The sequence below is a fragment of the Fusarium oxysporum genome, chromosome IV (assembly GCF_013085055.1).
Source record: "Fusarium oxysporum Fo47 chromosome IV, complete sequence".
Taxonomy (NCBI): domain Eukaryota; kingdom Fungi; phylum Ascomycota; class Sordariomycetes; order Hypocreales; family Nectriaceae; genus Fusarium; species Fusarium oxysporum.
In genome coordinates, this window is record NC_072843.1 from 1,146,619 (window position 1) to 1,158,134 (window position 11,516).

At 49.4% G+C, this 11,516-nt stretch overlaps 3 protein-coding genes across 3 annotated transcripts; 1 reads left to right on the forward strand and 2 right to left on the reverse strand.

Annotated features, from left to right (window-relative positions):
- Positions 1-1,215: 1,215 nt before the first annotated feature.
- FOBCDRAFT_27988 (uncharacterized protein) lies at positions 1,216-5,214 on the forward strand. Its single transcript, XM_031179716.3, has 2 exons — positions 1,216-2,168; positions 2,217-5,214. Exons 1-2 carry the CDS (start codon positions 1,342-1,344, stop codon positions 4,834-4,836), a joined length of 3,447 nt encoding a protein of 1,148 aa, XP_031045603.2. The 5' UTR covers positions 1,216-1,341; the 3' UTR covers positions 4,837-5,214.
- Positions 5,215-5,978: 764 nt separating this feature from the next.
- On the reverse strand, positions 5,979-9,557 carry FOBCDRAFT_259383 (uncharacterized protein). Its single transcript, XM_031179712.3, has 3 exons — positions 9,137-9,557; positions 8,682-9,085; positions 5,979-8,627 (listed from the first exon to the last, which is right to left on the reverse strand). The coding sequence occupies exons 1-3, from the start codon at positions 9,284-9,286 to the stop codon at positions 6,431-6,433; spliced, it is 2,751 nt and encodes a 916-aa protein (XP_031045599.2). The 5' UTR covers positions 9,287-9,557; the 3' UTR covers positions 5,979-6,430.
- A 350-nt stretch (positions 9,558-9,907) lies between these two features.
- FOBCDRAFT_27996 (CoA binding domain-containing protein) lies at positions 9,908-10,534 on the reverse strand. The gene is made up of 2 exons (XM_031179711.3): positions 10,380-10,534; positions 9,908-10,323 (listed from the first exon to the last, which is right to left on the reverse strand). Exons 1-2 carry the CDS (start codon positions 10,471-10,473, stop codon positions 9,956-9,958), a joined length of 462 nt encoding a protein of 153 aa, XP_031045598.1. The 5' UTR covers positions 10,474-10,534; the 3' UTR covers positions 9,908-9,955.
- Positions 10,535-11,516: the final 982 nt, after the last annotated feature.

Consider the following 11,516-nt stretch of genomic DNA (forward strand, 5'->3'; position numbering starts at 1 on the left):
CACTCGCTCGACTAGTCAACTTCTATTGAGGCCTCTCCACTTTAATTTTTGACATCCAACTTCAAAGCACGTACGCATGTCTTTGTGTGCTGCACTTGTTCTGCTTTAGTGTTTACGCAACATAATTTTACAACCCATGACTCGCCGAATCACACTGTGACTGGTCAATTTGCACTTTTAATACGGGAAATTCTGAACCCCTCTACACCTAAAATGCCCCCCAACATCCTTTGAGATCCGGCTTTCTGTGAGCCACAGCATCATTGGCGTACCTTACACATCGAATCGGTGACACTCTTGCTGCATTGTCTATTATTATCACAGACCACTCCGCAAACTTCCTCTCCCGTGCCAACATCACAGCCTTGCGCGTCAAACCTTGGCTTTCAGGCTGAAGAACGGAGAACGGAGTACCGTTCGATGGGTTTTCGGTCAATTATAATCCCAAACCATGTCAGATATTCCATCTTGTCTGTCATGTGGTGGCCTTGTTGTCAGCATAACCCTCGTGGGTTGTGATGTGATATTGTCACTTCTCCGCCCCTTCACGGCCCGCAGCTTTGGATCTAAGAGTGTGCGTGCGTGATATTGGAGTCTCTCAGAGGCATCAGAACAAGGCCCTTGTCCAAGTGGACCTTCAAAAGTCGTGCTGCTTTCTCAATCGGGGCATATCTTAATGTGTATACCCCTGTCAGACCCTTGTTCTCATCCATGTTCTATGCATGTAAATGCATTGTTGCTCATGCTACGGATTGCTCAAGGTCAGCAAGCTCAGGCGAGGTACCCACAAACTCTTCCAGCACATTTAGCTACAGTGTTGTACTCCCTCTCAATGGATCTTTTGTGATGTTCCTTGCTCTTTGTCTTGAGTCATCTTTTCTTCGGTGACCAGACTAGGATCTCTTTAATTTGGCTGACGCTTGGCTGTTGAGTTTGATTACATACAAACTTTTCCACCTGGTAAATCGGCTCTGCTTTACATTGACCCGCAACTCGGCTCTCTCAGCTGCTCCCCTGCCGTATCTATACTGCGGAGTGGCTTACCAGAGTAAATTAACTCTACTTGTGGATGTCGATGTATGTGGGCTTGAATATCCGCATTGCCGGTTTCTGGTAAGGCTCTCTCTGTTGCTCAGCCCCCAACCCAGTCCCAGCTCCTCTATCATATATCTGTGATATTTCTTCAAGCTCAATGCATTAACTCTCTTTGTTTGACGTTTTCTAACATCTCAACCAAGAAGAGTTGGACTTTGACGTTCGTTTCAACCACACTCGCTACTGGGTCCAGACGGCTCTGACGCTGGTATCACTCACTCATTGCATTGAAGGCAGTTGCCTGCCATGCGCTTCTCACTATTGCTCAGTGCCTTAGGTGCTGTAGCTGTTGAGATTCCAGCTCAGAACGCTGGAGAAGGTCTCTATCGAAGGAGTGAATCAGCAAGTATACAACCTGCTGCTGCCGATACGCAGGCGCCCGCTCAAGATGGATACTTCGCCAGCGCTCCCGAAGTTCAGACTTCTGCAGCTAAGGTCGAGCCAGAAACAACAGCGGCTCCGGCACCCCAAGTCACCACTGCCGCGCCGACTGAGCAAGACGAGGCCAGTATTGGCGGGGCCGATACAGGAACCCCGTACATCGAGGACGGCACAATGGTGGTTTGGGATGCTAGGTGCGGCTGTCCTAAGCCCGTGACGACGACCGTGGTGGTTCCTCCTCCTCCCCCGGTTATCACAGACAGCTATCCTGCCAACGATCCAACCACAGTAGCTCCACCGCCTGAGACCACCACCGAGCCGCTTCCACCGCCCCCGGTTATCACAGATACTTACATCGTAGTTCCGCCTCCAACCTATGGGCCCTCAACCACCAGCGAGGAGCCTCCTGCGCCTCCAACGACAACGAGTGAAGCCCCATTGCCCCCTACTACCACAACCGAGCCGTATGTACCTCCGACTACAACGACCGAAGCTCCTGAGCCTCCAACTACTACCACTGAGGCCCCTAAGCCTCCGACAACCACTACTGAAGCTCCTGAGCCTCCAACAACAACGACCGAGCCGTGGGAGCCTCCAACTACTACCACCGAGGCCCCTAAGCCTCCGACAACCACCACTGAAGCTTCTGAACCTCCCACCACGACTGCGCCACCTGAGACAACTCAATCTTGGTAAGTCGCTATTGATGATCCAAATAGCTTTCACTAACATGCTTGAAGCGCTCCTGGCGGCATCACCACTGTCACCGAAAAGGTTACAGAGAAGGTCACCGAAAAGGTCACCGTTACTGAGACTGAGAAGGTGACGGAAAAGGTCACGGAGAAGGTGACGGTAACCGAGACTCAAGCTGCATCAACAGTCACAGAAACAGTTCATGAGGGAACTACTGTGGTTGAGACTCGACCTGGACCGACGTATATCGAGACAGAGCCGGTAACAGTGATAGAAACTGTGCCCGGACCAACTTTCGTCGAAACACTTCCAGGGGAGACTATTGTTGAGACTCTACCTCCCGTCACAATCACGGAGCCTGGAGTAACAATCACAGAAGATGGGGGTACTGTTACGGTACCAGGACCAACAGTTACCGAGGCTGGAACGACTGTGACTGAACCGGGCACTACTGTAACGCTTCCTGAAATCACTATAACAGAGCCTGGCAGTACCGTGACTGAGGCTGGAACAACTATTACTCTCCCCGAGGAAACTATCACTGAGCCCGGAAGCACTGTCACCGAGGCTGGAACCACCGTTACTGAACCTGCATTGACAATTACCGACGTCGTTACTATTCCAGGAAGCAGGGTTACTATCACTGAGGCTGGAGAAGACGAGACAGTGACTATCCCCAGAACTATTGTCCAGCCTGGTGAGGATAGAACTGTGGTAAGGACTGTGACTCTACCTGGCCAGGAAACTGTTGTCACAGTGTCTGGTGAGGAAAGGACCGTCACAGTTCCCGGAGAGCGTACTGTTGTTACTGTCCCTGGAGAGCAGGCTACTGTCACCATTGAAACGGTCGTCACAGAGAGACTGCCTGCAGAGACTGTGACCCTGACTAAGGACGGTGAAACGGTTGTCACAGTGGTTCCAGGCCCTACAACTGTCTACACTACTACCTTGACCATCGGCCAAACAGTACAGCTCCCTCCTACCACAGTGACGGCCACTCCTGGACGCATCACCTTGTGCCCCAAGCCTACAGGTCGATCTGCGCCACTCAACCGCAAGTCTGATCTCACATTTGGTTGCGAGCCAGGCTACGTCTGCAACCCGCCGAAGCCAGCATGGTGCAACTTCTGGGCGGAGCCACCTGATGAGGACTACCTCTGTGAACCTCAATACTGTATCAAGGCTCCCAAGGTCAAGAAGGCTAAGTGGCGCAAGAACAAGACTGGTTTCTATCCCCGTTCTCCTGGTTACTTCAACCTGAACCCAGAGGCTTTCGGTCTTTCTTATGATATCTTTGAGAAGCAAGTCTACGAGAAGACTGTGAGTGGTGAACTGAAGACCTTCTCGACCGGAAACTGGGCTTCACAGACAACTTTGAGTGACTGGCCTGATGCTACTACTTCGGTATCAGAGTCTTATGACAACATCCCCAGCAACAACCAGCGACGTGGACTCCACATGTTCGACAGGCGAGATGTCACTCCAGCTATTTGCTACGATGACTGTGATGGTGCTTACAAGATCGCACTCTCAACCGGAAAATCGGACAGGCTCTGCAGAGCAGGTTCTTCGTTCCGCGGCAGCTACGATATGTGCCGCGACTGTATCAGTGACAACACTTCCAAGAGCAAGAACACTATTCGCGACTATGTTGAGCCTGAGTTCAACCAGTTTATTGATTATTGTGACGGAAAGGATACCACGACTGCCACCACAGCTGCATCAGGTCCTGAGTCGCAGGTTACTGGATCTGCGGATGTGGAGACGACAGGACAGGTCGAGGCCACCTCTGGCGATTTCAGTGCCCTTCCAGTAACAACAGAAGAGTCTGAGCCTGAGTCTACCAGTGCTGAAGCGGAGCCCCAGCCCACCACTACTGACGCTCCGGAGCCTACTACAGAAGCTGTTGTTACCTCTGATGCTGCTGAGCCGACTACTGTTGGCGATGGGAGCACCGAAATCGCGGAACCTGTTTCCACAGAAAATGCCTCTACAGAAGTTTCTGAGAAGGCCCAAGCGACCACAGATGCAGTTGGATCGACTTCTGGTGCATCACAGCCAACCACATCTGGAGAAGCTGCTGAAGAGAGTTCGGTTCCGGCTGAGACAACTCAAAAGGCCGAGGCGACCGAGACTGGGACAGCAGCTGAGGAGACATCAACCAACGGGTCTGAAAACTCTGAAGCTGGCGAGTCTACCACTTTGTCTGTCACAGCCAAGAGTGTTGTCGTAACTGTCACATCGTCACTTGGTGACTCTGAGACTGATTTAGTTTCTACCATTACAGAAATAGGATCGAGAACAGCCCAGACCAAAGGTATCAAGACGGATTCTGCCGAGACAGGCTCAGAAACTGATGTTTCTGGAGCTGCCACTGAGACGACTGTCAAAGCTACACGCTCTGACAAGGCAGATGCTACTGAAACTGAATCTGAATCTGGAGCTACCGCAACAGAGACAGAGTCAGGATCGGAGACAGAAACAGAGACAGAATCTGGCGCTTCTGGGGCGGCTACTGAGACCAGGTCGCGCCTCGAGACACGCACTTCATCGTCTACCTCAGACGAGACTGCCGCACCTTCAACCGTTGAGGCTTCTGCATCACGGTTGACAGCTGGCTTTGCCATTATCGTCGCAATTTTCTCGATGCTAATGGTGCTCATTTAATCTTCACACAACAACCACTTTTTGAACATATTTTTTCGCTACACTCCTTACATTAATGTCTATTCGACAATGACTACACGTTTATGTTTACGCTTCATGGATACTCAATGCACATACAGGATTTTGGAAGAGATGACTTTACACATTTGGATATTTGGCTTTTGCCACGACACTCATTTGGCGCATGGTGGGAAGCATATAGAATCAGCATTGAGATACCAGACACTCCTTACATATATACCACGGGCATGAGCGAGGAGATGAAATTGTTTTAGTAAGGAGATGGTGGTCATGAATGACCAGATTAATAGTAAGGGGGTCATACGAAATGCATGGCATGCGGTTCAGAATTGATCATATTGTCGCCGCCGATTTGGCAGGCTGAGTTTTACAATCTTGTTGTCTGTTCTGTTCTGTGTGAGTTGGTGTGGCGTGATGTGATATAGTACAAATATAGAGTACAATCGCCTGTCATATCATACATAGTACAATCTGACAAAAGAAATAATGATGATAATCGTGAAGTCGTCTCGAATCGTGCAACATCCGGCTCCGCTACCAGGCGCACCGAAAAGACATGTCTTATTGATTTTTAGTAAATATTAAATAGTAAGTATCTGTGGTTATGAAACTTACTGTTTTTTTATATTTTTTTCTCTTTTTCTTGTTTGTTCACCAGTCGCTTAGTCCAAGTTCCTTGCGTCTGACATTGAGAGGCTCGTCAAAGTTGCCAGCTTCAAGGCATTCAAGATATGCAACTTCAGCATCAACTGTCGACCTGCGACGAGGGAAGACCCAAAAGGAAGGAAAATACAGGCCAAGCATATTGACAATGTGTTTTGGATATGGCTAACAACCAGTGTTGCTCTTAAAGAGATATGAATGTAATTCTTGTGAGTGAAGGTATTCAGAAACTGTCTTAGGCTTCAGAAAAAGCATTCCCGCCACCTATTATATATCCCAAACCCTCTCTCAAATCTGAATTCTTGTAAACGCCTCCATCCCCAAAGAATCCCAAAGCCCTATCGCCATGTCCGCGATCTCGGACGGAAAAGGCAAAGGTTGAACCCTTAAGGGTTCTGGGCTTTTAGCCTGGAATGCAAGGGGCACTGAACGTCTAGTGGCGGCTATGTACCCTGATCAGTCTCTAAGGAAAAAATAAGAAGTCCTAGTTTCTTCGGCATAGCTTCTGTGTGGAATGCTGAAGCTCATAGATGCGGCTGTAGTGTAGAGTCAATCTCGTAGAGGCTTTGACGTAGCGATCTGCTGATGGTTCCTGAAAGAACGGCGTCGATCTCTAGAAATGTGACGACATGAGAGGCTGAATTCAAACAATCGAATAGGAAATGACATAACTAACATAGTTTGTTAAGATTGTGGGTGCTTCAACAAGAGTCCTTTTCTTTCGTTCATTAACAAAAATCCAGTATCTGAGAAAATTCATCATGTTCATCCCAACCAGCGCCGTCATTCCTGAGCTTGTTTGTCATGCACGTTAAGTAAGTTACATCAAAGAGCAATAGTCAGAGTCTGTGTCTGTATGTATCCAGCTTTTGCCTCCCATCCGTCATTCATCTATCTAGAAAGTCATGTCTCATTCCACAACCAGTCCCTCAAGCACGCGCATTGCTTTTGATCCTTCACTCTCAAATCGGTTAACAATCGACTCGCACTCATACTTCAGCTTCTTCTCGGCCTCTGAAGCATTGTAGTAGATCCACTCTTGCACTGTCATCTGCTTCTCGGGTGACGTCAAAGTCTGACCCTGCTTCAGGTATCGTTCTACGCCATTCTCCTTGTCTGTGTTGACACGTGGTGTTCCGAAGACAGCCTCGAGATCCAACTCTGTCCATGGTGCTGTGCTGCGGAGTCCCGCAATCACGTTGCGCCTGGATGGTGACGAGCGCGTTGGTGTAGAGTTCACTGGTGCAAGTGCTACTCTCTTGGGATTGGAACTCGTGGTCAGTCTGGAAGAGGGCGGTTGGTTCTCGGCGTCAGAGGATTGGGGTGATTGAGAGGGTGAGATGGCTGCTTGTCGAGCCGAGGGTGCGGGAGAAATGATTCTCCCAGGAGTAGATGGCGGGTTCGCCAGGTGAGCCGCACTTGCGGGTGGTGATGATGGCATAGGCTGAGGTGCGGGAGATGCCTGCGCCGATTCGAACGATACAACACGGGAAGAGGGTGGCCTCTCGTCCTTCTGTTCCTCGGACGCGTAGACTTCGACGTCCTCTTGCATGCGCTCTTCAACCGGTTGTGTGAAGGGCTGTGTGGATTCCTGGCTCGCCGCTGCTTCCATCGATTTCCGAGCTTCCAGTGACTTCTTTGAAGGACGTCCACGACCACGTTTAGGAGCCGCTTCACTCACTTGGCTCTCATCAGGTCCAACAGATGGATGAGATGCCAATGAAGCTTTGGAAGGACGTCCCCGGGGTCGTTTGGTGGGTTGCTCCTCAGCAGGCTCTGGAGTAGCTTCTTCTGGTGCTTCAACTAGTTCCAAATCATTGGCAGAAGCCCTCGAGGCGAGGGATGCCTTGGATGGGCGTCCACGACCTCGGCTGCCTGTACTGAAACGAGAATTATTAGACTTCTTGACAACAGTGTCAGTGCTAACAAGACTATCATTGTGGGTTGTCTCGTCAACCTGAGTCTCTGTTTCTGGTTGTGTGACCTCTTCCTCGGGCATTTCGTGCTCCTGTAGCTGTGCTTTCTCAGGCTCAATTTCATCTTCCTCAACAGGCTCAGGTGCCGCCTTGGCCTTCTTAGACTTGCTCTGCTTGGAAGCTTTTCTAGTTCCAGCCTTTCGTCCCTTCTTTGGGATATGTAATTCCTGATGTTCAGGCTCAGGTAAGTGCTCAGGTTCTATTTCCGGCACTCGTTGAGGCTCATGGTGAGGTGCTGGCTCCTCATCAACCTCCATCTCAGCCTGTAAAGCTCGAAGTTCATCATCAACTTCGTCTTCATTCGGCTCCACTGGCTCAGGATTCAGCATGGCATAGTCCCGGGAATACTCGTGTTGCTCAGCCTTTGCTGCCTTTTCTCCCTTCTCTTTCTTGCTCTGACGTCTTTCAGAATCAGAATCAGCAGTTATCTCCTCGTCTTCAGTAAGCTGTCTCTCAAGGTCTGCTTCGAGTTGTCGCTCAATCTCATCATCATCAGGGAATGTTCCAGGAGTTGCCTCGTAACCAGTCGTCACTACCTCCGAGGTCGCAGAGCCTGAGGACACGGTGCGAGAAGATTTAGCTGATGCCTTACGTGTCGTCTTCTTCTTGCCGCCCTTCTTAGAAACAGAGACTTCGGTGACATCAACCGACTCATCGTGTTGCAATGTCGACTCATTTACAGAAGCGCTGCCACGTTTCCGCGTGGCACGCTTCTTGCCAGGTGGAGACATGGCCATGCTACTGGCGTCTTCCACTGCTGCGCTGTCTCGCTTCTGCCCTCGAGCAGGCTTTGTTACTGGTGCCTCTTCTTCTTCAATGGATGCCTCGACGTCCTCGACGGGTGCTTCCTTCTTGGCTTTTGTCTTTCGTCCTTTCGTAGTCGCTTTGCGAGCCTTTGTCTTCTTTCCACCCTGTATAGTCGAAGTTGTTGTCAAGACGCTGTCCTCAATGGCAGCTGTAGACTCGTTGATCGAGGTCACCTCAGATGCGACTGTAGCGACTGATTGCGCAGACAATCGCGAGGCTTTAGATGCGCGTCCAGCTTTGCTTCGGCCAGATTTCTTAGTAGATTGCGTCTCTTCGAGAAGAATGAAGAACGGGCAGCCAGGTGATCGGTTATAATGCTCATCTCTGTAGACACCCAGTCAGTCCACGCGATATGGGAAACGAAGGTGCGATACTCACAGAGGCTTGTCGCCAGGCTCCCAGCCGTCGAGGGCGAGTTGGCAGTAGGTGCATGTGGCCATATCGTCCGAGTCTTCAGTCGGTGTGTACTTCCATCCCGCGTCGACCAGCTGCTTGGTTTTGCACTTCCATCCCTTCTTAGAATCATGGGGCCACCTTCCAGCAAATGTGGCCTTTCGAGCATCCTTCATATATGGCTGATCAGGATCTTGTTGCGCATAATCTCCGACCTCGGCTTCAATCGCGGCGACAACCGCCCAGCCACATTCGGGAGCATGCTTCAGGTGCTCGAGGAGAGGGTCGTCATTGGCTTCCCAGCCGTCGAGGCCCTTTTGGCATAGAAAACATGTGGCATTGTCGGGGTTTTCTGGTGTAGGATTGAAGAAAAGTCCAGCGCGGGCGAGCTACAAGATTGTCAGCGGATTATTATGGTGCAAATGTCGTGGTCATCGTACGCTCGCGGGTGTGATGCTCTTGTGCGGCCAATTCAAAGCTTTTGTGCCCCTTCCGCTCGCTGTAGAACCTCGCTTTTTCGAGTTCTTCTGAAAAGAGGCCAAACGGCTCTCGTATGTGATGAATTGGTCTGTGACGTCGTCAAAAGACATGGTTGTTGTAGTGTTGCGCGTGAAAGCGCGGTCAGTCAAGGGTATTTAAAACAAGACGCGATGCTTCGATTGTGGGCAAACAAATTGAAGAGCTTGGTCCAGTAGCTAGCAAGCGGTCGACGACGTAGAAAAGGAGAAAATAGAATAAATAATCGCGCTCATGAGAGGATATTTTCAACTCGAAAACAAGGGCGCGCGCTGCGTCAACACAATAGAACTGAATGACGGTGAAAGATGGTTGTGGTGGAAGGAATTGAATTAGAGGTGATCGTAGCGAGCGAGGATCTATCCAAGACAAGCAAAGCAAGCAAGCAACGCAAAGTGTCGGGGTGGGTCCTGGCGCGTTTGTTTACTTTGGTGGATCCCTGCCAGCAACTCAACCCCAGAGATCTAAACATCCATGGACTTAGGGCCCTAGGTCACCAATAGAGGCCTGAGAAGTACAGAGCTTTGTTACGGTGAGTATCAGGTGAAAATATTTCAATGTTGTTGGGGTTAGTCGACTGTCTATTCCGAGATATTCCTAAGTCTGTACCTATTATTATCAATTGGCTCAACCATGTATCTCTTGGCACCGACATCAATCACATAGGAAGAAGCAAACATCACAAGTAAATCTTATATAATCTGACTCGTCAATTCTGACTTGAGACCCCGTACATTGATATATCACAGCTTGCCAGCAGCCTTTAGTCCACGCTCACCATCAACCAAGATACACCAGCCCTCATGACCTCGGCCACCATCACCAGCAACAACAGCTTCAAATGTCCCAGGAGCGTTGGCAAACTTGAGAACAGCATCATCAAAACTGCCAGGCTGCAGCCACACCGACGGAATGCCCTTCTCCTTTGCCTCTTGAAGCACCTTTAGGGTCGCTGCTGGTGGAGTAATGACTGACAGAGACGTCTGCGTAGGGTCTGAAAGAGCGGTCACACTAGGAACAGTAGGGTGGTCCTTGTTCAAAGCGTTGATTGTCTCTGAGCCCGGGTTGATGGGAGTTACTGGTAAGTCATGGTGGAGATACCAGGCAAAGACTACAAGTTCCTTGATTAGCAAGATACTATCACATACAATGAACAGGTAGCCTTACCGCGATGTCCGAACTTGGCAGGGTTGGAGCTGGCACCTGCCACGGCATAAGCAGATGACGCAAAGAATTTACGAACAGTAGCTTCAGTTGCCATTTTGAAGATAATGTATGTTGTTCAATGCTTAAAGGAACAAGCGTTTGATGATGTTGTAAGTGAGTTTGTGCCGAGGATAAAGGACATTGCGGGGCTTTACTTAAGACACGCAATATCTCACTCACACTTACAACTGATTGCCCATCAACTGGCCATTATAAATCATCGCAGTGTTCGAAGGCTATAGGCGAATCATGAGGCACTTTCCATGTGAAACGCCATTGCCACTGGATCAATTCCCCATTCGGGCAAGTTCCCTCGTACAACAGATGTATCTCCTAGGAGATTGTTGAATTGACACCGCCATTGGAAAGCTGTCTACTGCCTCACATCTAGGTATCGGCTGAGTCGGATGATACTGTGCATCTATCAAGAGGGATTTCGATGCCACTTTATATTGAATCTCTTTTTTGCTTATCTTATGAATTCTAACGTGACCATCAAGTTGTTGTCAAACTAAGTCTATGCTCTTCAACAATTCGAAAGTTAAGAATTCTTTCACGCACAGACGCCAACTCGAATCATTTTATCCTTCAGAGGCAGCATATACAACGATGGAAAAGACAATGCCAGTGATTGGGGTAACTCATCTAATCTACTGAAGACCTTATCGAGTTTCCCGTTGCAGCAGAAGTGCGAGTTTGGAAAGTTGCAAGTTTATTCAGCCTCAGTGTTCAGGGTAACCAACAACGGCTTTGAATCATGAAATACAATGCGGGACAGATCATGATCGGTAGTTAGCAAGCGAGCATGATCTGCGATAAGCTTCATTATTAGCCAGGACTTGAATGATGCTAGCCAAAGCTGGGAAGACTCAAGCCAAGAGATAATTTCCGAGATCGCGGGATGAAATGAAACCCCCATGATGGATTCAAAAGAGATTAAGCGATTACAATGACGTCGTTTTGGAAATTTCAATGTCACATGAAGGGTAGCAGCAATCTCAGGGTTTGCAAAGCTTGGGGTATCTTATCCGAAGTGGCTATCAGGTATAAGGTATGCATAAATTAATCAGACCTCAGTGTAGACCTCAGTGTAGACAC